Genomic DNA, 27302 nt, shown 5'->3' with positions numbered 1-27302 from the left:
TCAAAGTGAGGTTTGTGCGTGTTTTGTCATGTATTCCGGAGCAGATGCCAAGAAAGAACTGTCGTAGAAAGGCTGCACTAAGAGCTTTTTCCAGTACATGTAGGTCATTTCTGCTCCCTGTGGAAATATAGCCTGTTTTAGGATTAGGGGCTATGATTCATTATGACTGAATTTAATTACAGCGGGAGGTGGCCAATGCATCCCCGGTTTTAGCATATTAGGGTCCCTTCATCCATTGGATGGGAAATGTCTGGAGGAGGGAGTGGGGGTGGGGTTGGATGAAACGTGTGTGTGTGTGTGTGTGTGTGTGTGTGTGAAGAGGCAGAATAAAGAAGAAGGCTTCAAGTTCCTCCAGCCGAGCTGCATTTGCACACATGGTCACACACGCGCGCACATAAAAGCAGATTACTGAGAATAATCAGGTTAAGTTGAGAAAGATTGAAAACTTGTTTACGTGTTGTCCTCAAACACACTTCTCCTACCGCGTCCCAAAAAAAAAAAAAAAAAAAAAAAAAAAATCATCCAAGCATCCGACCAATGACACGAATCACAATCCGGCGCGTTGTTATCCCACAGTGTCACTACAACCAGTGATCTGCACCAGAAACCTGCAGTGAGCTGCCCACACACAGGCTCTCTTCAAGCCCTCGCCGCTTTCATGTCCTTCTTTTGGTTCATGCAGAATATTTATACGTGGATGTAGCGTCAGATGAGCGATAGGCCGCCACCTGAAAACACATCCAGCTTCCCTTTGCTCGTTGGTGAAGCGTGAAGCCGACTGTTCCCTCCGTCCGTGCCTTCCCTAATCACGGTGAAAACACTTTCTCATAAGGACCTCTGCACGCAAGGAAAAATTACTATTGAACTCGTCATGAAAGCAAAAATGAGACCCTTTTTTTTTTTTTTAGAAAGATTTTCAATTCGAGGCTTTTAATAACAAATGCAATTCGACCTTCAACGGAAAATTGTGCTGATATTCATGGTTTTTTCAGACGGTAACGCTTAATAATTGTGATTATCCCTTCATGTTCTGTGGAGTTCAGTCACTATGTTAGTGTGTTTACGCTCACTTTTAATTGTATCCAGTGAAAATTAAAGCAAAATACGGTTCAAATATTTTTCAGTCATGAAAAGCAAAAAATTCCCCATGTTGAGTCTGTATAAATAAGTGATATTTACATCCACCTAATGTACTGCTAGCAGTAAGATAAGCTTTATAACTGTGGCAACGCTCTGCTAGCTGTTTGCAACAAGCGGGATGGCGTTTTGAGTCGTGCTTCGCTGGAATGAGTGTCGACCCTCTGTTCTGTTGGAGAGACTGGAACCGATGAGGTGAAACAGTTTGTAACATCTGGTGCAGTTTGGTGGTTTCCATCAGTCTCAGAAACATGTATTGATGAGTTTGAATGCTCAGCATTGAAAACAAGCATGAATTAACCGGCAGATTAATAGCAGATACAAATGAGAGGGCTCGTCGTCCCGTGTGTTTGAGTCCGGTATCGCATGCTGCTCATTCTGGCACGGCGTCGCTCAGCTCAGCTGTTTACAGACTCTCTCTGTGTGGAGCTTGGAGTTTCTCTCTGTAGCTGTGTGGGCTTTTTCCAGGCACTCCGTCTCGATCTTATAACCTCTGCGTTATTGTTTGGATAACCGTTGACTCGTAGATTGTCCACAGAAGTGTGCAGCTGTGATGAGCGGCGCGTGCTGTACCCCCGCTCCGGTGACCCCTCCACCAGGATAAGAAAGGTCTTCAGGTCCACTTATTTCGGTTTGTGCTACAAAGCTAATTCTCAACCTTTATGTTCTCCCCGGGGTGAAGGTATCGCTGGCTGCTTTCCTTCAAAAGTACTTTCAAACGTGGAATTACTCCACGCGCCTCCCGTAAACCCAAACAGGGTTACAGTGTACATCACAGCATAATTGGCTTTCTCCTTGGAAATGATCTCTGTTAATGAGATAACTCCTCCTCCCTTAACCTGAAATCTGTTTTCTCGCTTAAATGGAGCTTTCTGGAATTAGCCTGCCCCCCCCCCCCCCCCCCCCCCCCGAAAGTGGGGAACAATTGGATTAGCATAAAGTTTCAGTGCGTCTCGAATTGAAGTCCAAGCAGACTTTAAGGCCAGCGTCCTGTAAGTAACAGAGGATTGAACACAATCCACCTGAAAGCTCAACGCACCTGGACGTAAAGACAAACATTTACATCACTCTGTGCGTGTGTGTGTGCATGCGTGTGCGTGTGTGTGTGTGCGTGTGCCCAGGCTGTATGAAAACCAATTCCAGATACACTGAAACGAAGCTGCTTTCATTTCACACAGATATTCTTGTGAAATGCAATTAAATCAGCCGGTGAAAAACGAGCGGCCTTCCACAAACGCCTCATTACATTTTCCGAGGAGAACAGCCGCCTCTGACCGACGTCTCTCTCACCATATAATCAGGCTCTGGGACGGGGGGGGGGGCAGCGGACCTGCTGCTCTAAAAACCCCCGCCCATTCTGCTTAAAATGGTTTTTTTTTACGATTTCCTTATTCCTCTTTTGTCTGATTTTCTACTTTTTCCATGAAACATTAAAAACACCCCCCTTCTGTCCTAATTTGCACTCTGCGTGTGAGGCTTATTTCAAACCAGCTGAAAATACGTAGAAAGTTTACAAAGGGTGAATCGCTGGTCATCCCATCTATATTTCACACTCCATAAAGCCCTCGATGAGAAATTGTCGGCGTCCAACTTATTTGAAGTACATGAGCGGCTCATATGCAGCTGAGCCCCGCCATGCTTGTTTTATTCACTGGAGCGAAGGTGGATGTTTGGTACCGCTATCATACCCAATGCAATTGTCTCCAGGCCACCTGTTATCCACTTTGTAGAGCGAAAACAGAAAGATCTGAAAAACTTAACTTTTTGTGTGCATTCGCAGTGCGTCTATACTCTCAGTACCGGCTGAGCACCTCTCCTGAATTATTCAGGATCAGACCTGTTGGGGATGTGGAAAAGCCAATACATCAGCACTTCAGGAAACTTCGGGCGGCCCCACGTTGAGACAAAGAGTACATAAAAGAAGGCGCGGACAGAAAACACAAAAACAACAAACTCTTCCACAGAATCCTCAGCTTAAAGTAACCCTTAATATTTAATTTAGTTTTAAAATGATTAGCGGATAGAAGCGTTCGCCCTCACAGAGGGTGGGGAAGAGACGTCCCCCAAGCTTTCACCAAGGCGTCGTAAATCTGAAGGGCCGAGTCAAAGGGAGACTGAATAAATCAAAGCTCTAAATAATAACTTAACTTTATGATACCAAGACAAACATCTTTTGTAATAAGTGCAAACAATCCAGAGGTAAATCACCGGAGAAGAGCAGACGTCGGAGCTCCGAGATACGCGTCTCTTTCCATCGGCGTGCCGCAGACCGTCGACAGCACATCGGGAGTGCTGGGCCCGCGCCGCGTTTTATGCACTGTATCTGGAGAACTACATTTCAAGTTGACAGATTTATCAAATTTATTTCATTCAAGGGACACGGAGTGCAAGATTCTCAAAGTAGCAATTTCTCACGGCAGCCTGAAAAAATAAAAAAAAATAAAATAAGAAAATATCAAGCCGAAGCCAGGAAGAATAGCTTGCAGCAGCACTCGCAGTCCAAGCTGAAGAAATATTTAGATTAGGAGGGTCAAACATACGGCCTGGGGGCCAAAGTGGGCCTGCCAGGGGAAGCCCAGGGGACGATATTACATTTACATCTGAGATATATAGTATATCATCTGTTTCCTTTGCCAGCGATGCAGCGTAAACAGGCATGAGTGAAAGCTTGTTACTTTACTGAACAAAGTAGAACCAAACCCAAAGCCCCATACTGTGAGGGTGATTTTGTAAACGCATACAAAACAGAGACAGCAAAACACCACAAAATATGAGGATTTCTGTTTGTTTGCTTGACATTTCACTGTCTGCTGCACCAGGAGGCATTGCAAATAAAATGGGATAATGTGCAACTGCACTGATATTACTGTTAAATCGTTATCTTCTTTGTATTTCATCCATATTTCTATGCACAAAGACACAGAGGAATATTTGGAGTTTTAAAAACTCTCCTTTTTTCAGCTAGCATTTTGCTTGTTAAGTCCATAAATTGGCTTGTATATGTCTCCTATACTGAAATATGTTTGACACGTGATCTCGAGTTAATACCCAGGTTTATCCCACACATTACTGGAGTTAAAGGAGTGAAAATCAGAAAAAAAGACAAAAGGACTTGTGAAGGGTGGGTGGAGTTTTCTGGATGGGGTTGAGAGGGACGGACCTCCCGTCGGATGGTTTATTCTACCTTCTGCTTGGTTACTTCTCCCATGGGGAGGGGATAAATTTATCTTCAATGGCAAAGTGATTAAAACTACTTCACCAAAATCTCTTTCAAGCGGAGCTGCCCAAGACTGACTCTAACCTCATTCCTGTGAAACACAAAGCTCATTCATCTTGCTCGTGTTTATGACTATTATCCTGTGAAATAACATGAATCTTGCTTTAAACACAGCAGCGGCTGAGACCCCTCCCACCAGGTCACTGAATTCACAGCTTCTCTGCTTCGGATCAATTCCGTGCGAGAGCAGCTCACCGGTATCAAGTTTGTTCATTAAGAGCCAAAAATACTCCGCAGCTTATTTTGCACACATGGCAGGAAATTTTCACCCGACTTGCACCTGACTGAAGGTCTAACGAGCAAGAATAATTATTGGGTGTGCGGATGTGTGCTGGGACTTCAGAATGGATGACATTTCACTTCAGTAAACTCGACAACATTTTCATGTAAAACATTTAGCAGCTTAGTGAAAATGTTCCTGATTTCCAAAGTTTTAATTGACGGTCCGGCGGTCAGCGCTCTCGCCCCACAGCGAGGAGGTTCTGGGTTCAATCTGGGACAGGAAAAAAACCCGTCCAACTTCTTTAGATCAAAGTTTGGAAATGTTCAATGAACTTGAATTACCCCGCGCTGCAAAAAAAGTGGGCATGGAGCCACGAATCAGCCGAGTCTGAGTGGAGTGTGGCGGCGTGGTCCAAAGTTAATGAGGACCACTAGATTTAATGCCTCCACCCTTCAAAACAGCAGATGACCCTTCCACTCCTCCACAGCTTCTGTTACAAAACCTCTCGCATTAGTGCTCAGCAATCCAAAACGCTGAGCTTCCAGATGAAAAATGCTTTAAATGTGCCATCACTAACAGTACACCAAGGTTGGTTTGGATTTTATTTTTAAAATCATTATTGTTAATTTACCTGCTGAAAAGATTAGAATCCAAACAGGAAATGACTGGCATCAGCCGACATAGACCAATAAAACCTACTGCATGGACTATAATGAACATCTGGCAGACACAGACTCACTCACACACACACCTGGTTTTGTTATTTTGGCGTTTTTGGCAAACACACCTTTTTTTCTTTTTTCTTTCTTTTTTTTTTTTCCAGATTAGATTTCAGCTGTGGTAACTTTCTGGATTTCCTCTCCCAAGTTGCCAAGCAACTGCTCAGAGCTGAGAAAAAGCCGGGCAAGACAGCCTTTACTTAAGTGTTGTTTATACACTATGGCTTTTACACAAATTAAAGAAACCAGATATAAGATGTCAATTAGTGAGCATTAAATGCGCTGGTAGGTGGCTTTTATTACCTTTCCACCATGCTTAGCTCTCCCACTTTGTTTCCACTCCTTATGCTGAGCGTTGCTAAAATTTGGCTGCAGCTTTATATTCGACTGAGTGGTATCGATCTTCTCACCACACTCTGCTCTGGGAAGCAAACAAGAAAACAAAAAGTTGAGCATTTTTTTGTCTATGTGTTCATTTAATTAAAAAAAGAAGAAAAAAAAAATCACGAAATCGTGGAAACGCCATTCATTTAGGGGTCGCCCGTCCTGCAGTATGTCGTATCTTATAGCCCTGGATCCGCCTCCAGTTTCTTTGCTCTGCTTCGACTTCGCCCTGACCTCTGCCCAGACTTTGACTTGAATTTCAGAGGTCTAAAAATCGCCGTGCCGGTGTTGACATTCACCCTCAACCTATAGCGGCTCCAGTGTAAACAACACACACCTCCTGTTCAGCCGTTCTCTTCCCTCCCCGCTGATACCCACGCCCCCGCCCCCGCCCCCCTCTTGTCTGGTTTACACTTCTGTTTTCATCCTCTTTTGATTCACTGGCTCTGATAACGGCTTCCCCGCCATCCCACAGGCCCGCAGGACACCTCATGAGCTCCCCGCGATGCGAGCCCCTGTCCCTGGGTGCTGTGTGTGTGATGTCCCCGCCTCCCACCGCTCCTGTCAGCTCGAATCACCCTCCTCCCGGGCTCGACATGCTGTTCGCACCACTCCCCAGCTGCGCCGGCGTGTTTACGGCACCAGCACGTGCGAGTGGATGCTATTGAGACTGACCTTTGCTGTTGCGCCCCGCGCTCTATGATTCTAACCCATTTGACAGTGAGCGTCGCGCGGCATGTTAATGAAATGGCGCGCGCAAAGTAACATGTCCCGCTCGCTCTGGTGTAATTATCTGTGGGACTGTCCCCGCTGCCCGTGATGAATACCGTTTGATTATGAAACTGAATTACTGTCATGCAAAACACCAGGTCGCTGCCAGTAGGTCACAAATCACTCAAGGTGCATTCCTGTAAAAACACCGAACAGTTCTGGAAGAGAATATGACACTTGTTCATTTCAGTGAAGAGTCATATAAGAGAGCCCTGCACCTCATCGGAGTCCTTTTATTTGTATTGGAGGAAATCCTTCAGTGAATGCAGCAGGAGAGTCGGCCAGAATGCGGCTTGAATCATAAGGAGAAATAAGTCCATCCATTACTCGGATGGTTAGTCAGACTGCCAATTTTGAAGACGTCTCTATAAATAAGACGGATTCAGCATGAGAGCGTCGGTACCTCCCGCGATGTGGAGCGGCGGTCTGCCTCAAAGGCTGCGGATTCCTCCGCTCACTTCAACATCGACTGCGAGTCCAGGAGCAGCAGCTCGTAGGAGTGGCTCCACTGAAGTTGCGGAGATATTCCGGAGAGCTCGGAGAGAGACGACGCGATGCATTAGCAGGACGAACATCTAAACACCGGAACCGTCCCGTTAGTCTGCTGTAAAATCACACACCTCCCAACGCTGCTTAGTCAGCAGATGCTGCAGACTGGCACAATTTAACACTTGCAAATATTTAGCCACATGAACACCCTGCAGAAAACATTAATTACATTATGTTTACCAGTGAGTGTTTGTTAAGTGGATGACTCGCTCCGGCGTTTTTTTTTACCCGTTTAAATATGTGCGTCACCAATTTGCGACGGAGGCTGCGCGGTTCGAGGTTCTTTTAATGTATGTTCCCACTGGCTCGATGAGACTGCGGCGGATTCCAGGCCAGTACGCTTACCCCAGGCTGAGTGCCAAGGCATAATGAGACATTTGGTTGTGAAATTCAGAATCTGACAGAATGCATTAAAGCCAAACAGACTGCAGATGCAAAAGGGAGCAGCCGGGCCAAAGTGATGACTTCCCATTTTCTACCGACTGTATCGTATTTCCTTTTGCTTCCAGCCAAACAAATGACCAAATCGTGCAGTAACTGTGCCATTGTTTGGACACAGACTCCCATTGTTTGTCATATTAGATATCCGGACGCATACGACCAAAACAATTACCGGCCGTGTCACTCAGGTGCCGTTTTTTTCCTTCCTTTTTTAGAGCTGAGTCCTTAAAAAAAAAAAAAACAGGCCACAGCTGCATGAGTTAGTTTTCATTAACATCTATTTATTTTCAAAAGCTATGTGAAAAATTCTTTGTGCGTAAGGTCATTTTCTTGACGGGGCTGGACCTTCCATGTCGCTTGCGCAGAGTCACAAGGTCAGGGTGTCCCGCCTGGACTTTTTAAAGCACCCAGCGCGCCCTTGTGATATCAGACAAACTCACAGTATGTGACAACTATGATCTAAGGGAACAAATAATGTGACAGCTTTTCAAGCTCCCAGGCAGCCTGCTCTGCCCACGGGGAGTAAATGAGTCTCATTCTTTATATAGTTCTGAAAGGGTTAGATTGAGCTTGGCCACGAGGTCAGGAGTAAAGATGTAGCCAGTCTAGATTTTCACAAGCTCGCGGCCACGTTTGTCTTCGCCCTCAAGTGGTGGAACGACCACTGCGAGACCACAAATAAAAGCCACCATCAAAATAAAAAAGATCAATCAATACAACGGGAGCAAAAGAATAAAAAAAAATACAGCCTCGTAGAAAGGGGCTTGCAAATGAGTTTGTGTATATTCTATGTGGATAAGCAGATCTCTACACATCTATGAATAAGTAATCAGTTTGTTCACGTCCTTCGGGATTTACTAACAAGAAAAGCAATCAGACACAAGCATGTGTAAAAGAAAGAAGAAAGCACTCAAAATTCCCGACTGCAGCTCTGGCCTCTGTCTTTTTAACTTTCAAATGGGCAACACAAGACAAGGACGACACATCTGAATCACACACACGCACAAAAAAAACCCAGCACAGACGGTAAAAATCAGAGACACTCCCCCCCAGTAGTCAGATATCACATATCTGGGGATGCACAGCTCAGACAACACTTTTTTTTTTTCAATTACCGTGGACACTTGGACAAGAAATGACCTTTAGCTGAACCCCAACAGTGTCACAAATATGCTCATTCTGATTTAGATGCTTCTCCTCCAGCATCCCCCCGGCAAACACAGAGAGGAGAACAATAGGACAGTCAAATGTATCCTAATTCCAGCTGGAGACGCTAATCCAGTTCAGAGACAGCAAGGAAATGGGCTTGTGAGAGCAGACCCAGCAAATACATGCAGATGAGAATGATTATCCTGCAGATGAGCGGAAAGATGAAAACTAATTTAATAATAAGACCAGAAAATTCTCCAAGATAACAGGGATCTAGAGACCAATCCGAGACCCATCTGGCTTGCAGTACACACGCTAGAGTCGTTTCCTAGCAGGAGCTGTCCATTTATACTGTGGTGCTGAAAGCTGGGGAGCAGTGTTGGTGCACACTGCGGGCTGCACAGCAGACTGATCGCTTTATGAAAGACAACTTCAGCATTAGTATGTGGGTTAAATAAATGTTGAGGGTCTTATTTAGATCTGCACTAAAACCACAATTCAAAGCTATTTGAAACAACATTTGTTCCACTTTTTAAAGGATCTCTGTGAGTGACGAGGTGACACTCACCCGTCTGTTAGAACTCCATCTACCTTTACAGAAAATGCATATCGCAGCTTTTAAATACAACTTGCTTCAAAGCAATACCTGCAAAATCTATCCTATAATGCTATAATGGCATAGTGTATAAAATCTACTGTATAGATAATCTTCCTCTCTCTTGCCAAGAGGCCTTGTCCCTAATAGATACTTGGCAACCCTATACTTTTACATCGTTTTTTACAAGTGTAAAAGGTACATTATACACGACAAAATGCTGTCATCATAAACAAATTTAGAGGCGTTTAAAGGTCTGCAAGTTGAATATTAATCTTTACATGCATTTCAAACCGACGGTGTATGATTCAATCGGTGTGCGTTGAGCTCAGCAGTTACAAAAGTCATGGTCCGAGGATTTTAGGAGAAAAACAGCAATCTCTCAACCCTGAAACCTGCAAAATGTTTTTATTGAAGCAGCTTTTTACTTTTAAAATCAGATTCTCCCATTGGATAAACCTTATGGCTTTCTCAGGTCACCCTGGACCACGTTCCAGTCAAGTTGGTCTCTCGCCTCTCTTACATTCATAACCACTATGTGGCATAAACTTTATGTGTCTCGCTCTTTCAGTCTGTTGTTTCCATTTATTTTTCTCTCTGTGTCTTCCTGCATGATCTGACAGTAAGGAGATGGAAGTTCCTGATCTGTGTATCTGATCTCCATCACGTCTGCAGTGTGTTGATTAAGTTTCTATTAACTGGTTTAATTGCTGCTCTTTCTCTCCGTCCTGTCATTTTCTCTGTAACGATCCTCTATATCCAACCAGTGCAGCAGAAATTCACCACCAATGTTTCCTCATGTAAAGGGCCATTACACAGCTACCAGCTAATTGACACTGTAAATAAAATCAAATTAAATATATTCTTCATTACAGCAACTAATTGCAGACAGTTCGTTTAAATTTCAGCTCTGTCGGTCTGAATGATGCTTTTCAGAATCGGTGGCATTAACGTGACTCTGATGTTTATATCAGATCACAAAATTTTCTTTCTTTCACTGCTTTTCTTAGCATATTAGTGGTTTTCATGCTTTAGGAAGTTTTTGATCTATTTAAATATATACCTTTTTTTCCCCTTCCAACTTCTCTTTATTGATTTTTTTACACACTCTGAAGCAAATTATGTTTTGAAAAATCAATATACTGATCAGGTTGATTAGTATTACAATCCCACATCAGGTTAGAGCTGAAACAGATTGGATGCCACAAATCCTCATCCTAATGAAGTTATCTTGAGCTAAATGTCAAACTTCATTGGATCTTGCTGGATGATACACGATCAATAAAACCAAACATGCAATGAATGCCTGTTCTTTTAAGAACCTCTGAAGCAGAAAGGGTAAATACTGACCCAAGGAAAACTCACAACTCCATCCAATAACTTTCTTCTGCTCTTTTTGCAATCATCAAGCAAATAAGTATTTGTTTTCCAGGAAAGGCAGACTTGACTAAAGTAATCCCATCCTTCTTCTGTAGTGCTGTTTACCTGTGGAAATGTGATCCATAATGGACCAGCAGTGTTGCCATGTCTTCTAAAAGTGCAATTAGTCACTTTGTTGGTGTGCATTCACAATTTAACGCCATTTGCGCCTTCCTTTAAATGTCATTGGGAGAGTTTCATACTTATTTACCTGACAAAACATCCATTACTTTGATCTATCTGCTTGTACCTTTGCAAAAAAACATAAACTACAAAGACAATTTGAGTAATCACCTTGGTGGAGAGACTGATTCCACTGCAAATTACCTAAAACCCCCAATCTCTGTATTAAAACTATGTATTCAAGGAGAAAATGCAGAACGCTTTCCCCACTGCGTACTTGCTGTTTTTCCATTCGCTACACTTTTTATATAGGACAAATATGAACCATTCTGTGACACTCTGTCCCAGATTCTGCTGGTCATTACAATAAGGGGTTATTGATACGTGTAGCGCTGTACAGGTGCATTAACTCTACAGAAACAGTGTGTGTGTGTGGGCTTGTTTTTTCCTGCAAGCAGTGATATATTCTGTTACATTTGGTGTATATTGAGTCTTTTGCAAGTCACAATGCATAAACTTGTGCGAATGCTAGCTCATGAGTAGCCACAGATCGCTCACCTTGCCAACGTAGAGCGGTTCGTTCCCGGTGTACTCCTCCAATACAAAGAACTGGTTCCACACCCAGCTGCGTTTCTGCCGGTGCAGGACCTCCCAAGGGTCTGGATCAGAGCGTGGGGACTTCTCCAGATCCCCGGTGCCGTGAATCAGCCCCCAGCAGCCTCTCTCCCACAGGGGAGGCAGGATCGCCAGGAGAGCCAGGGCTCTGCATACGCCGGAGCAGCACCACCCCATCATTTGGGCCACCTCCAAAAACGCACCGAGGCCAGAAGAGGAGTGTGTTTTATTTTTTTTTTCCTTCTTCTTCTTCTTCTTCTTTTTGTGAAAAAGGGACAAAAAAGCTGAAATGTCAAAACCCTCAGGGTTTTATCCACACAGTCCTCACCCTGTGTTTCACCAAAAAGCGAGAGCAGTCAGACTCTGAACAGAGCGAATGTGTTGAAAAGAAGTCAAGCTCTGCATTTTGCTGTGTTGCTCGTCTTTTTTTCCTGATTGGAGACTAAAAGTGGGGTAATTCCCTCCACTTTGGAGCCAGAGAGTTGACATTAAAGCTGGCTAACAGGGTCACTGGTGGCTGGGGAGGCTTCAACGCAGGGCCTTTATAATTGGCACCTATCAGAACAGAGAGATGAAAAAAGAGAGAGAGACAAAGACACAGAGGGGAAAAGAGGGAAAGAACTGTCAGCAAAATTGCCTCTGTGACCGCAGTCACTCCAGACAGCAAGTAATGTGCCTGCTGATGCAATGATAATGACATTTTTTCACCAATCATGAAGAAATTGACCAAAAATGAAAAGACAGTAAATATGGTAAATACAGCCGACATAGCTCCCTTCACATAGACGACCCCCCCCCCGCCTCCCCCCTCCTCCTACATGCATGCCAAAGAAAAATTGAGTGAGGTCAAAATGTTAATAAGGGTAAGACGGAGGGAAAAATAACCTGGCTTTTCAATGCATGCTAGCAAAGAGATTTCACACTGAATGAAACAACAGCGGCTGTGCAGAATAACAATCGAACGCGTTCGGCTGGCTCTCAATTATCTGGGCTTTACCTCAACCAAGGTCATTATTTTGTCACATTTTCTTTGTATAAGATCGCGGCCTGATAGCGGAGCGGCTCGCCACTCGACGCTAAAAAGCCACATGATCCGTGTGGCGAGCGCTCATCACCGTGATTAAAAATAAATCTGAGCTGTCAGCAGCGGCGACGGTCCGGGCGCTCCTGACCTCGACTCCGAGCAGTCTGCTGCCCGGCCCCAACACATGCGAGGGGATCTGTCTCCCCGCTGCAGCCATGACAGATTTCCCCAAGATGCCTGAACATGAAGACTTGTCAAAGCGTAGAAAAGCACCGGCTCCTGACAGATAATGTTCCTCATGTCACAACACATCCTGGCAGTCCTGAGCGGTTAAGCAATTACATAATCGTCATAATATTGCTGCTATTATCCGTCTAATGTGACACCTAACAGTGACTTCGACAAATATTGTGAAGGAGGCACACAAGACCGGAGCTCGGTGGGCAAATTTATGCAGTTTCTGGTGATGATCGGGTCTGAAATGCCATCCAAACTGCGGGAGGTGCACTAAAAGCAGACGTTTAGGAAACTGAGCATTTGACCACATGTATATTTATTTTCTTGCTGACCTCTCTCTCTCTCACGTCTGCGCGGCCTGCGTATTGGCAGGGGCCTGGATGAGAAAGGTAATTGCTTTGGCATACAGTGACCTCTTTCTTCCCACACACACATTCTCTGCTTATCCTTTTTACTTCCTTACTTCCTCTCTGCCCCCCCCCCCCCCCCCCCCCCCCCCCCCCCCCCCCCCCCCCCCAGCAAAACAAAAACAGCACATCACACATCCTGTGGAAGTGATTTGTTGTACCGAGCCACAGCAAAGTCATTAGCCGATGCTAATAATTAATATTGGAATAAATCACAGCAGCATGATTGCCACCTCTGCAGACACAGAAGTGTTTGTGGGAAGTGACTTTAGCACACAGCATTTATTTTAAAACGGCTCCACTTCTTGTTAAAGATCTTTAAGGAAGCATCCAAATTTTTTTCTATGCACCTTTCTGAACCACTACATGCTACTTTTTACCCAAAAAAAACCCCCAATAAAAGTTATAACGTCCTGATTTAGATGAGCTTTCACAACTAACTTGTGAAAATGCCCACTAAAGCTGAAACATCCACACACACACATTATCAGACAGATTCAAAGTCGCTGCCTCTATATGACAATTTAATGGTCGAGGTGGAAAGTGGAGCAGATCTGGCTGCAGGGCAGCATGAGTTGTGAAAGCAGGTTGCAGCGGTGCTTCTGCGGGAGAGGAGATGGGCACAGGGTCAGTTCAAGCCAGCCGAGCGGCCAAGGCAACGCTTCTCATTTCACTAAGCTCTCCAGGAGATGGGAGTCAGATACAGGCTGGAGATAACACTAATGTAGTTGTGGGTGCAACACTGGGTTCAATAAAGCAGATATTGGCTTTTTGTTTAATGAGTTTCTGCTGATTTACTGTCGGTTTTAAATTATTAGGCAGTTGGTGCGGTGGAGGAAACAATTTTTTCCCCCCCATACAGTGAAGTTGTTTATCACGTTAAAAATTAAAGCGCGTAACGTCAAATCTAGCTTGAAATTAACTGCTCCAGCGGCAAACAAAGGGACGGATGTGACAAGAGTGTTTCGTGAGACGGGCTCCTCACGAAGGCTTCCGCTTCTCCTTCCTGTTGGCGTCAGGTGATTGGCAGGAAGCAGTGCGTAACGTAACGCCGAGTTTGAGTATGAAGAAAAGGAAAAAAAAAAAAAAAAAAAAAACTCAACGAAGTGACAACAGAACAGAATAAAAAACTTTGACAAAAAAAAAAAAAAAAAAAAAAAGAAAAGCCAAGCCGAGGCGTCATATTTACTGTGATGGATTATCTCGCTGGCTGTCAGTTTGTACAGTACAGGAATGAATGATGCTGGAGGCAGCTAAACAGGACTAATGCCTCCAAGTATAATGAGAGACGCCGAAGCCAAAAGCTGGGGAGAATGTAAACATTGGGACAGCCTGAAAGCCTGGCATGATTTCCTCCTGGAAAACAAAGACATTTTTTGCTTTAACTTTCACATATCAAACTGCCTATTATTCTGCATTGAAAGGCAGTTTCTGTTGAATACCCACCGTGGGTCACTCTGCTTGAAAAAGCCCTGGAAATGATTTGGTGCCAAATCCTCTCAATGCTTCAGCTACCTTTAAACCTTACAGGCAGGAAAATAAGATTTTTTTTTCTTCCCCTACGTTTTTAAAAATTTAGATATCAACCAAAAAAAAATACTGCATTTGTGTGATTCATTCTGGCAATATCAGCCCTTTGAAACAGTCAGGGTCCATATTGGCCTGCCTGTGGAGACGCACACTCATTGTTGGCCAGTGTCAAAGTGATGACGCTAAATTAAGTGAAAATGTGAGATAAAGCCGCGGATGTAAAGCCTTCCAGTCATCCCCCGGCTCTGTTTCTCTTACACACAGTGTTCTAATCCCATTTGCCAGTCTCACAACAGGATTACCAGTGCTACAGCGCTCAGTAACCAATCACACGCTTCCTCTGATCCATATTCTCCTCCATCATTGTGAGTGCACACTGGCTTCAATCCCGGGTCAAAATAAACTGCACAAACTGCAGTGAACTCAGTTTGGGACGCTTCATTAAGGCGGATTATTCTGTCTTCCAGGCAGAACTTGTCTTCCTCATAATCTGGATAGAATTAACTGATGAAATCTAAGATCTAGATAACAGCTATTGTTTGTCTTGTAACACCCAAAGCTCTGTTTGCTATAAAAAAAAAAGCAAAAAATAAGCAGAGTCTGAGCAGCTTAAAGATAAATAATAATAGCATGGCGTTTCATTGATTTTCCCAGAGATCTCCCCCTGTTGTTTGTGTCTCTCCGAGGAAATCGGAGCGCAGGATCAGCCACAGAGTGACAAAAACCATAGACCCTTCTGTGTCGTCAAGGTTTTCTTCAAGGGCATTTACAGTACACAGAGTCCCGACTCACATGCTTGAACTCGAGCACCTCTGGCTGAATGGTGGTCTTCCCTTTCACTGATTTTCTAATACGTGGCATTCATTTGAATTCACCTCGCATCCTTCGCCAGAAGATCTGAAGCTGACTGACACTCGCTGCACACCATCGGCTGCATGTAAAAATGCATCTTTAAGCAGATAAAAGTGATCCTTGTTCTTGTAGAGCGAAAGAAGGTACAAATTATTCTTAATTAAAATGAAATCATGCTTGACTTTCACGGAATGAAACGCCGTCCACCCAAACAGCAAGTAGATTAAAGAATAGGTTGAGTTCAAAAGTTTCCAAAGGTTTTTATCTTGAGAGGCAAAAAGTAAAGCATCTGTGTTTAATGAAGGTTTCTGCTCTTACACTGACATTTGTGCAATTAAAAAGTTCTCCGATCCATGCATTCACACATAAACATATGTTTTACTTTCCTCGCAGCTACAGGATAAGACAACAAGATGTTTTAAGACACAGAGTACTGCTGCTGGGCTGCGAAAACACACTCTATATTCTGCTCACTGTGGCTATACAGCTTACAGGACAGAAATAGAGGCTGCACAGGTACTTTGTTTTTTGCACAGTCAAATAAATTGAAGCATTTTGCAGAAAAAAAAAAACCTTGCCCTTGCAAAATACTTGCATCTCTTGAAGCTCCTTTTTTTGGATATGAAGTCATTTTTGTCTTTACAAGTGGAACACTGTGCCAATTTATGGGATTGTTCCACTTATTCCCACTGCAGCTATTAGTTTCATGGATTTCCTAGAAGCATGTGGCCCCAAAATTGAGAAGATCTTTTTCATTTTAGAAATGCCTTAATTCCTAATTTGATTGAAAAATAACTTCTTCTTTCTTTCTTTCTTTCTTATTTCTAGCTGCGGGCAATTTCTTTCATTTGATAAGAAAGAATTAAGATTTCTGCAGCTCAGCTTTGTTCTCAGTGTAAATCAGCAGGTCGGCCTTGCGCACTGGAGTGACCTGCCAGCTCTGACCCCCCCCCCCCCCCCCCCCCCCCCCCCCCATGTTAGGCATCAATCATTGCGCATTACCTGCCAAACACCTGCACAACGCGGGGAGGAAGAGGAGGAGGAAGAAGAAGACGAAGAAGAAGGAAAAAGTTCTCGGGGCGCACCTGTTCATGAATCGATAAGAGACGTTTTCCCGATAAAATAACAGCTCGCATCATTAACGCGGATCGATTAAAGCATCTTCACAACTTCGGGGTTTTCAGGAGATGAAGCAGGATCACGAGGGGATGGAGCGGGGGGGGGGATGGAGGGGGGGGAATGGGAGGTCGGTCCGTCGGTGACAAATAAGCAGAAGATCAGGCAGGAGGAGAGCGCCGACAGTAAACATCTCAGTGTGCGACCGCCGCAGGAAACCCGCGTCCGCTGAATACTAATTACAGAATAAGCGACGGGACAAAAATGCACAGCATACCTAAGTAGAACATAAATTACCAGAGACGCAGTGTGGGGAAATAAAAGAAAGAAGGAAAAAAAAAAAGAGAGAGGAAAAACTGGCGACATGACTGCCACAGAGCTGACTGCGCTTTGACATCTATTAGTATTACTCACCAGAAAAAGACGGAATAACTTCGCCGCCGCCGCGCAGATGGTGTCTGCTGGGCAAAGTTGAGCTTTTTCCTCTCCGCGAAAAAAACAAAAACAAAAACAAACAAAACACGCACGTAGACAGACTGTGTCAAAATGGGGAGTTTAAAAGTTTTCTCGGCGATATTAGTCCTGATGGCGGAGCGGGGCTGCTGGAGATCGGCTGCTGGATTGCGCGTAAATGTTCACCAAGAGCAGGGATGTGGCATCCTCTCTCTCTCTCTCTCTCTCTCTCTCTCTCTCTCTCTCTCTCTCTCTCTCTCTCTCTCTCTCTCTCTCTCTCTCTCTCTCTCTCTCTCTCTCTCTCTCTCTCTCTCCTCTCTCTCTCTCTCTCCTCTCTCTCTCTCTCTCTCTCTCTCTCTCTCTCTCTCTCTCTCTCTCTCTCTCTCTCTCTCTCTCTCTCTCTCTCTCTCTCTCTCTCTCTCTCTCTCTCTCTCTCTCTCTCTCTCTCTCTCTCCTGCGCAGTGCTGCCTCCGTGCGCTGATCCCCAGCTGCAGGGCTTCGGGTATGTATCTATATCACTTGCACGGGCAACAGGGGACGCGCAGCAGCGAGGAGGAGAGCGGCCGAGACAGGAAACGCTCTCGATCTCTCATCCGAGCCAGATCCTCGCTGACTGCGAGAGGAGGGAGCCTATCGACAGAGTTTGACCAAAATAAGTTGACGAGGAGGGAGCCAGAGCCACACGCAGCGTGTTTGGCAGCGGGAACGTGGAGCCCGGATTGCAAACCTGCCAAGTTTTTGGCAGCAGATGGCATGTGTACAGTTAAATGATTGCCTCGGTTGCGAAACGAAAATCAATACAAAATTCTTGACACATTTTAGCGAAGTTAAGAATTTAGCAGCCGGCTCATTCACCTTCAAAATTAATTTACTCCCTGGGAGTCACATTAGACAAATTTATCCATCACTATTTTTTTTTTTTTTTTTTTTTTTACGCAAACTTGCATTTTACGCACAGAATTTGTTTTGGTTTTCTTTTCTTGAGACTGTATATTTCTGCAAACAGTAGTGGTTTGCACCTTGGGGGTCTTCTCTGTGTGAAGTTTGATTGTTTGTCTTGCGTCCTCCCACGTTTTGAAAACATTCACTTCAGGTTAATCAGCGTCTCCAACTTTCCCATAGGTATGGATGTATGGATGAGTGTGTCTGTGATGACCTGGCAACCTGATCAATCTGCTTTCACCCATATTCAACTGGGATCCGATCCAGCGCCGTGCAAACCGAAACCAGAGAAAGGATGGATTTCCTCTTCGTATGGATGTCTTCATTCTCCGGTGTCCAGGTTGCAGGTTGGAGCCAATCCCAGCTAACTATGGGTGAAGGCAGGATGCACTCTGGACAGGTCGCCGGTCCATCACAGGGCAAACACAGAGAGACAGGCAATCACACACACTCACATTCACAGCTAGAGGCAATTTGGAGTCACCAATTAACCTCAACTGTTTGTTTTTGGACTGTGGGAGGAAACTGGAGCACCCAGACAAAAACATGCAGAAAAAACACAGAAAGATGAACCACTAAACCTCCTTGCAAAATCTCTTCACATAGTTTTCCTACCTAATTCACTTTTCACCGAATGAAATGTTTTAATATTTGTAGTTTTTGATTCATATTTGTGCTCCCAGAGTTTTGTTTTTCCTCCAATTAGCTGCAAACTGAGCTCCTGTGATGACAGAAGAACGCAACACGATGCTGGCCTCTCTAAACTACCACACTTCTACCTCGCAGACCTCTGGGACTAACTGGTATTAGTTAGATTCCTAATTAGTGACAGTAGGAATACAGTATTCACCAGCCTCGCCACATGAATTTGCAAAACAGATGCTCCTCAGCCCTCGGTAGTGTCAACAGACCAACTTTAGTGTTTATCTTGAAGTAGGTGGTTTGCACTTTCTCCCCTCTATACTATACTCAACTGTTTTCAAATTGCATTTTATTTTAAGCACAATCCTGAGCATTAGTCACGAATGGATTATTGCCTTTGTGTTTTTTTTTTTTTTTCCCCCTCGCTGCTATTTGCATTTTTGCAGAGAGAACACATTACAATAGTGCAGCTTCTTTTGTCTGCTGTGCTCTGTCGCTTCGGATGGGAGCACTGACCCAAACTAATAGAAAGAGCAGCCTCTGTCTGTCATACCTGGAAGAGCAGTTTGGAAAGTTGAAATTTAATGGAAGGCGGGCAAAAAATGAGCAACTGCACAATGTGTCGGGGAAAAAGAGAAGACTAATGTTAGGGGAGAAAATCAGAAAATGGAGGAAATTAAATGGGTAAAGGTAAAAAAGAACAGATAAAAGGAAGGGGAGCATACAGATGGACAAAATAAGAGCTCAACTTACAGGATGAATGGAGACAGGGCAGAAGGAAAGAGGGAGAAAGAGAGTGTGTGATACTAGAGGGAGAGGTGAGAGGGAGGAGAAGGGGGAGGTTTATCGCGGGAGGAGAGGGGGTGGTGCAGCAGTTCAGCGGTGAGAGTTATTTAATTGGAGAGTGACATTGGGAGCTTGGCTCGTCAGCTCTTCCCCATCAATCACGCGCGGTCAGGAGATGCCTGAGGTGATGTGGCCCGCGTCCCGCTCCCTCCGGATCCCACGGCCAGCCCCGGCATTTAACCGCCATGCCTCCATTACATCTCCTCAGCCCTCCGCCACCAACCCCCCAGCTCCCCACCCCCCTTCAGGATGCTCTGACCTCCGCTCACCTGGCCTACAGTTATCTGCTCCCCTGTGACACATCGCTTGATGTGTCTTTCTGTTCGCACGCTAACAAGGAAAACAGTGAGGGGATACTGTAGCAGCTTGTGGAGCGTTAATAAAATATGACCTCCAAGGACAAACAGGCTTCATGCAGATGATATATATTATGGGGTGTTCATCATCTGCATGAATCCATGCAGCTTAAAACCCCATAAAATGAGATAGAAAGTACATTGCGTTGTGATGAAATTGTGCGTTTATCTTGTCATTGGATTGTTTCCTCATCAAACTGTCTCTTTTTCTCTTCCTCTGTAAATGTCTGATGACTCATCTCACACTTTCCGTGACATTTCCCGTTTCTGCTTCTGACGGAAAAGCATCTGGAACAACTGCACCAGCTGGAGTGCCTACTTCAGGTATGACTCAGTTTGATGGCTGTTTTTGCAATGATTGACTCCTGAAAATGTCATTCAAATCTGGATCACACCCCCTCTGCTTTACGGCAGTTGAAACAGACATTTCTAAATGTCTTGGAATCAAAAACCACACTTCAGTTTTATTTCATGAGCAACAACTATCAGGTTTTACGTGCCTGTGTTTTATTCCAATATAAAATATCATATTCATATATTATATTTGATGATATTTAACATATCCCTCCTGCTCTCACTTCTTTCTCATATGTTCAATGCAGTTCAAACATCCATGCTTCACGTTGAAATCACTTTATAAACCGTTAAAACAGAGCCAGCAACTTAACAACTCATCCTAACCATTTTTTCCGTTCTATTCACACATTATCTGAGTAGTCCAGGTTTTAGGTGCAAGTTTTATTTGTGTCATTACTCCAACACACCTGATTGAAATGAATGACACGTTATTGCATCTGCAGGACAGAGATGTCACCCATTTGTTTGGATTTGGGAGCCAAATGAGGCGAACGCTTTAGCTCTATCTTTCTCTATACTGAGCCTGAAAAGCATTACACTGAATTGCTTTGGTCACATATTCATTCATCTTTCCTATTTGTTTTTCTTATGAGAATACATTGAATTGTTGATCTTAAAACTTTGCTCTACAGTTTTCAAATGCTAATTGTTTTCTTCTAGATGATTTTGTTTAGAAACCTCCCAAAGGTGAGCTGCTGCTGTAGGAGGTGAACATCATCTGAGCATTTCCAGATGGCCATATGGCACATGTCACAGACAATGTGAGGATCTGAGGACCACTCCTGTCTGAAAAGGTACAAAGTAATGCTGTGTAACAGGACTTTGATGTTACATGAGATTGATAAAGACAGTGAGTTACTTTATGCAGATGATCGCGCTGATGCCACATTCCCAGGAAGACTGACAAAGACTGCAGGAGCAGCTGTCCTTATCATTACAAAGGTGGAGGTGTTTCTTCAGCCTGAACATTCTCCTCTCAACCCATTCCTCCACAGTGATGCTGAAGAAAATGATGTATTGAAAATCTGCTTCCTCTGGGAATGCGTATCTTAAAATGATCACTTAAAGAACCATATTATCTCACATCTATACAATGCAAGCAAGCACACGGTGATCAAATCATGGAATTCACCACAGGACTGAGAATGCTGAAATAAGTGATAGTTATGTTAAAAGCATTTGTGTGTGACAGAGTACAAAGAAAAGTTCTATGAGAAGAAATGAGATGTACAAGTTCGGACAAAAGATTGTCGTCAATTTACTGTACAGAAAGCAGCACTGCAGTACTCAACAATAACGCCGCTGAATGGTTCAAAACAACAGTTACTCAACAAGAACATTGCATATTAATGACGCCATGTCTTTTTAAATTGTATTTATTGAGCAAATAATAATGGAACAGCACTTCAATTGATCCATTGATGTGAAAGGACAAGATATAATAAACCTTTGATTTGTTTACGACTGTCAACAAAACAAAGGACAGCGCCGCGTCCTTACTTAATACTGGGACCAAGTGATGATGGACGGTGGCAGAAGAGAGAGATCAATAGGTTCTGGCGGGGATAGTCTTGAGGGTGGGGAAAGAGTTAGTGCAGAGCAAAGACAGTAGCTCAAACAGTGGGAGCTCAATGAGACAAACTCCTCCTTCAGGCCATCAGTCCAAGTGCTGTGACTCTACAGCCAAGGGCAAGACGAAGATCAACGGGGGACAAGAGGTTCATAGGGTGACTGGAAGTGGTCTCACAGTGAGTACCAGGGAGACCGGAACACTCTTCTGATTCACATGAGCAAGGTGAAGACCATTGTGAAGCGTCCCAGGTCGCCAAGTCATCTTTGAGAGGATCCTGTACCTGAAGGCTCCAGTGGAATACTCCTTGGAGGGCCTCGTCATTCCACCCACTCTCTTTTACCAAAGTCCGGAAATCAAATCAACTCAGCCACGCTGCAGGGGCTTTGATGGACTGTGGTGAGCCTGTCTCTGGTCTCTCTTCCTCTTACAGGGTGGTTGAAGATCTTCATCATTTCCTGGGTGAAGACTTGGTACGACTGACACACAGGGTCCTTTAAGAAGACCAATAAGGTAGTCTATGAGGGCCAGATCGGAGGAATTAGAGAGGGGCTGAATCTTAAACACAGAGGCTCCTTGGGTGAAGAAGACCAGGCATGAACTTAAGTTCCCGCGTACCTTTTGGTGACTGATTCTGAAGGGTCTCAGGTGGACACAGCTAATGGAGAGTCAATGTTTACAGTCGGTGGTGTCAGGTCTGGAACCGGGATGGTTTGGGCTAACTGAGAGGATAAGGTGGAGACTTGAGAGGTTAGCTGACAACGTTCATTAAGTAAGGTTCCATCGCTCTCCACCAGGCTTTGGAGGAGTGTCTGATCTCGACCTAACTTCATACCTGAGTTAGTTATGTCATCCTGGATTGAGGAAGCTACATCAAGTCCAGGTTTGCGATTGGCTGAGCTGATTTTGATCAGATGGTACAGTGATGGTGCATTCACACCGGACGCGTCGCAAGCGTCGTGAGCGGCGCTTTTCTATGCAAAGTCTATGGTGGACGAGCGTCGTGGAGCGGCGGGCGGCGGGGCGGCGCATCAGGAGCGTCATGAGCGTCGCTTTTCCAGCGTTTCGAGCGTCGACGCCCACGACGCTCGTCCCCGGCGTCAGGAGCGTCGTGAGCGTCGCTTTTTGAGAGTTGGGAAAACTGAACTTTCGACGCGCTGCCGCTGAGCGTCAACCAATCAGAGACGATCCCTCCGGTGCTACGTCACTACGAGTGATCCGAGCACCGATGCGGGCCAACCAGCCAGTGTTGCTAACTTGACGACTTTCTCGCTAAATCTGGCGACTTTCCAAAGCCTCTTGGCGACGTTTTTTTGTCAAAAGCAACTAGCGACAAATCTAGCAACCTTCTCTGGTGCTCTGGAGACGTGACAGGACGTCTCGTTGTTGTCGTCAATGAGCAGCGGGTGCTGCGTGAGCCCCTCCCCCGTCCCAAAGCGCTCACAAGCGGTCAGTCTCAGCAGCGCTCCCCGCTGCAGTCAGAGCAGAGAGGAGCAGACCAGCCAATAGCGACTTTTCCGACGACGACGCGGTCTAGCTTTATTTAACAAATAAAGCCAAGCCGCTCTCCTGATGCGATCCGCCATAGCTGGAAACAGAAATCAGCCTCCAGCGCGCCAATTAACTGACGTGCATCAAGAGCGTCGCGAGCGTCGCGAGCTTTGTGACCACCCGGTGTCAAGCGTCGTGTTTAAAGCGTCACAAGCGTCAGCTTCGAGGCGTCCCGAGCGTCGACGACGCCCGCGACGCGTCCGGTGTGAATGCCCCATTAGACAGCACGGGTCTGCAATTCAAGCACAGAAAGCAAACCGATATGGATTGCAGGTTGAAGAGGTTTTCATTTAGAGCGTTAGACTGGTAGAACTGAAGAAATTCTCTGCTTGCTGCAGCTGAGAGACCTCAGCTGAATGTTGGTTGCCCAGTGTGGAGCATCGCAGGCAGTGTAGAGATGCCGATGAGCCACAGTACTGACCAGGACTGGCTGCAGTCTGATGTTCAAGTGGTGAATCCAGGAGTGTCAGAGGTTTGAGGTGGCTGGTCAGTAAACACGTTCAGAGCTGGAGCGGTCACCGGACTATGACGTGAGAGAAACGGCGTTACAAAATGGCATAAGGGAACTGAAACTGATCGAGGTCTCACACAGCCAACTGACGTGAACTGGCAGCACAGGTCAGATTATGTAGTCTGTAGACCAGGTGGAGGCAATCGGGCCACTTTCTGCCACAGGTAATCCTTCTGCTGATTACTCCCGAGTCAGAAACTTCCATCCATACACCTCAGCACGCCCATCTGAGGAAAACAGACAAGGGGGAGGGAGGAAGGAATGGCAAGGAGATGGTGCTCCTCAGAGGTGGAGGGCGTGACAACGATATCGACTTTATTTCTGGATCCAGAATGAAATTATAAGGATAACTCATCACTTCAATTGTTTTATTTGGATATAAGACGTGGACACATAATAATAATAATAATAATAATAATAATAATAAAGTCCTCAAAGCGTAGAAGTCTATAAATGACCTTTTGGAATGGCTTGGAAACATTTTATCAGAATGAGGAAGTTCAACAATAAATTCAAAATACAGTTAGAACATAAGAGCCACTTTCCGAGGCTGTTCGCAGAGGAAAGGTACAACGCTTTGGGCGCATTGCAAGAAGACCTTGGACTGTTGCACAAACAGTCATGCATGGTAAAGAAAGAGGACTCGAGTTTGAGGAAGACCGAAACAATATCGGTTATATAACATCAATGGACCAGAAAGAGCACTGATGATGGAAAGAAGTGATGGAGTGCAGTTATCGAAGAGTCAGAGGATTATGGGAATGACATGGCATGACATGACATATAAAAGCTTCTGTATGTTAGTGAGTCTTGGCCCTGATACCAAAAGAATTCAGTAAAATGTGTCCACATCTGTTGTAGCTCATCAAGTAAAATAGCCTTTCATAAGCATAAAGATAATAGTTTGACCTTGACCATGTCCTGTATGCATAGGCTGATAAACTAACATATGACTAACTCATGCATAAATCCAACAAGCCTCCACCGAATCAGGTATTTGCTTGAAAGAGATGTTTCTTAACCGCTCTGCACAGAGATTGCCAGGCTGTGGAGGTATACAACAATTTCAAGGTGGTTGCATCAACAACATTCATGCCTGCCATGTGACAAACCACACAAACCATGCATTTCCATCCCTTTCAAGAAGCAATTCAAAACTCCTTCTGATTCCAGTACAGTTCCAGCAATGTCACAAGAATCACCAAGGCTGTGAATATGCTAGGACGGATACCGCGGCTTGGATGGACATTGCTGCTTGAGCTGAAAGCAAACAGGCTGATCCTCAACAAACTAACTTATTAGATTGATTGACTGAAGTGTGATGTTAATTGCTGGTCAGTGTCGGACCGGCTCAAGGATAGCTGACATTATGATTCCAGTAACTGCTGCTTACTGTCATTGGAAACAGATGATTGTACCATTGACTGGCCAATTTCAGCTCTAAACAAGGTATTGATTTTACCAAGTGGGCATTTAAAGTAAACAAGTTGATCTACTCTCATTTAAAGAACTGTCATAACATCTGTTTGCTTTTTAGAGCATCAGGGTTCAAACACTGCCAGATTGAAGAGCAGCAGAAGAATCATTCGGAAAAAAAAGCCCAACAGGATTCACTTTTCTTTATTTTGGAGATGCATATTGAAAAGAAAAATCCATGTATAGTATGAAAAGATTCAGTCATGGTTAAATTAGTTTTGGTTTTGAAGCATATGAAAGTAACATTCAGAACATTGCTCCGGCCTCCGCATTCTTTAGAGCCGGCAGAGCAATGACTCAAAGCAAGTGACCTTTTTCACACCGTGATCTTGACAGTGGGGTCTTGATTTATCATCAATCTGAATTCCATTTCGTGGTTGTTCTAATTCATCTCTGACTCCTTCCGCGCTCCATAATTACAGCAGGACGTTTGTTGTGCAACAAGCACAAATGCAGCCCTTAATTGTTTTTTATTTTGTTTTAATTCTGTTTGTTGATTGCTTTTATTCCTTTTTGTTGGACTCGCGCTCGTCGGGGGCAGTGATTCACTCGCTGACTCTGAGCCAGCGTGGGTTTTACCAAACAGACAGCATGTGAACATGCGTTTCAGTGCATTTTGAGTTCATAAGGCAGCGGAGAGCCGGGGATCAGAGGCAGCAGAGGGGCCTTGATGTTCAAGGGACAAGGCCAGGGAGTTGACGTCCCCCTGACTCCAGCACCATGACCAAAATACAAAAGCTGGACTCATTTGCATATGAAACATCAAAACAGTCTTGGCCCTTCTCTTTGAGACGCAGGGATTTGGACTAATCATCCAGCAAGTATTGAGCGATTACATTTTCATCAGATGCAATGTAAGAGGGTCGAAAGATCAAGTGAACTAATGGATGACCTAATCATGGGGGATTGGCCGTATCGATTCAGATGGTCATATCCTCATTGTCTGTCAGGCCACAGCAGCTGGAGGCGGATAAATTCCCTCACTGGCTGAAAACGCCATATTCAAGAAACCCTCATTCAGATTACACTAATTTAGCCCATACCTCTTCTGCTCCCCCGAGGGTTAAATAGATTACAGGGAGGAATGGCAATCTTGCTGAGTTGCAGCTTAGAATTTGTCTTGCAGAGGGTTAGATTTCGAATAATTTCCTGTAACAGGTTTTTATCAACCCTATTCCTTTTGTGGATATTTTATTTTTTATCCCATATTTCCTCAAGAGGAGGCTCTGCGGCGTGCAGTCCCCCGACTCGCACCCTCCATATATAAATTGTCTTAATCCTCATTGATATACAGTGTGCTGAAAATGTTGTCATGCTTGCAGATGCAATTTTGCACGCGAGCAAAATTATGACTTGGCGGTTGGTGACACGGGCTGCCAGCGCTGCAGAGACAGTCATTCTTCAAGGACAATCTTCTGCATCTGTGTGAATAATCAATGTTACTGAAAGTTTATCATGAACTCGTGGCATCTTCCGCGCAGCGTCAGGCGGCATCGCATCTCCGCAGCTCATCCGGAGATATAGTGGCAGCTTCCTCGTGGCGATCAAGACAGAGGGCCCTTGAAAAAAGAGGGAAAAATCAAGGTAAATACTTGAGATTGAAAAGAGGTGTAGATAACAGACAAGTACAGAGGTCATTCTCAGCAATTTCCCTCCAGGCGCGTCACAGCAGGTTCTGAAAGAGAAACGTCTCGCTGCAGACAGACATGTTCATTCACCTCGGTTTGTGTCGACCGAGACAGCATCCTGATCCGAATCCTAATGATGCTCCCACTTGCTGGCGTTCACTGGCCTGTGTGTCACAGAGCGGGAGAGCTGTGGCAGCCCGGGCTGTGCTCTCAATTCACACTCCAATCCTCCGCTACAACATCTCCACAAAAGGGAAATAAGTCTGTCAGGAGAAATCCTCGTTGTCGACGCGGCCGTGATGATATGTAGTAATGTTCCATGCACGCAGGTGAGGAGGGGAAGGCGTTCATGGAGGGGGGGGAGATAAACGGAGGCATTCAAAATCCTCAATGTTTTAAAAT

At 44.7% G+C, this 27302-nt stretch overlaps 1 protein-coding gene across 1 annotated transcript in view; it reads right to left on the bottom strand.

Moving 5' to 3' along the window:
- Positions 1–17263, bottom strand: part of LOC115394367 (cadherin-7) — a 101422-nt gene extending 84159 nt beyond the window's left edge. Inside the window, exons 1-2 of the mRNA XM_030099672.1 lie at positions 16983–17263; positions 11346–11957 (exon numbers count right to left, since the gene is read on the bottom strand). Of these exons, the coding sequence (XP_029955532.1) occupies positions 11346–11582 (237 nt within the window). The 5' untranslated portion in view covers positions 11583–11957; positions 16983–17263. The remainder of the gene's footprint in view (positions 1–11345; positions 11958–16982) is intronic.
- Positions 17264–27302: the final 10039 nt, after the last annotated feature.

Source organism: Salarias fasciatus, chromosome 9 (genome assembly GCF_902148845.1).
Source record: "Salarias fasciatus chromosome 9, fSalaFa1.1, whole genome shotgun sequence".
NCBI lineage: Eukaryota > Metazoa > Chordata > Actinopteri > Blenniiformes > Blenniidae > Salarias > Salarias fasciatus.
The sequence above is the reverse complement of the archived record's forward strand: the minus strand, read 5'-3'. Positions and strand labels throughout refer to the sequence as shown.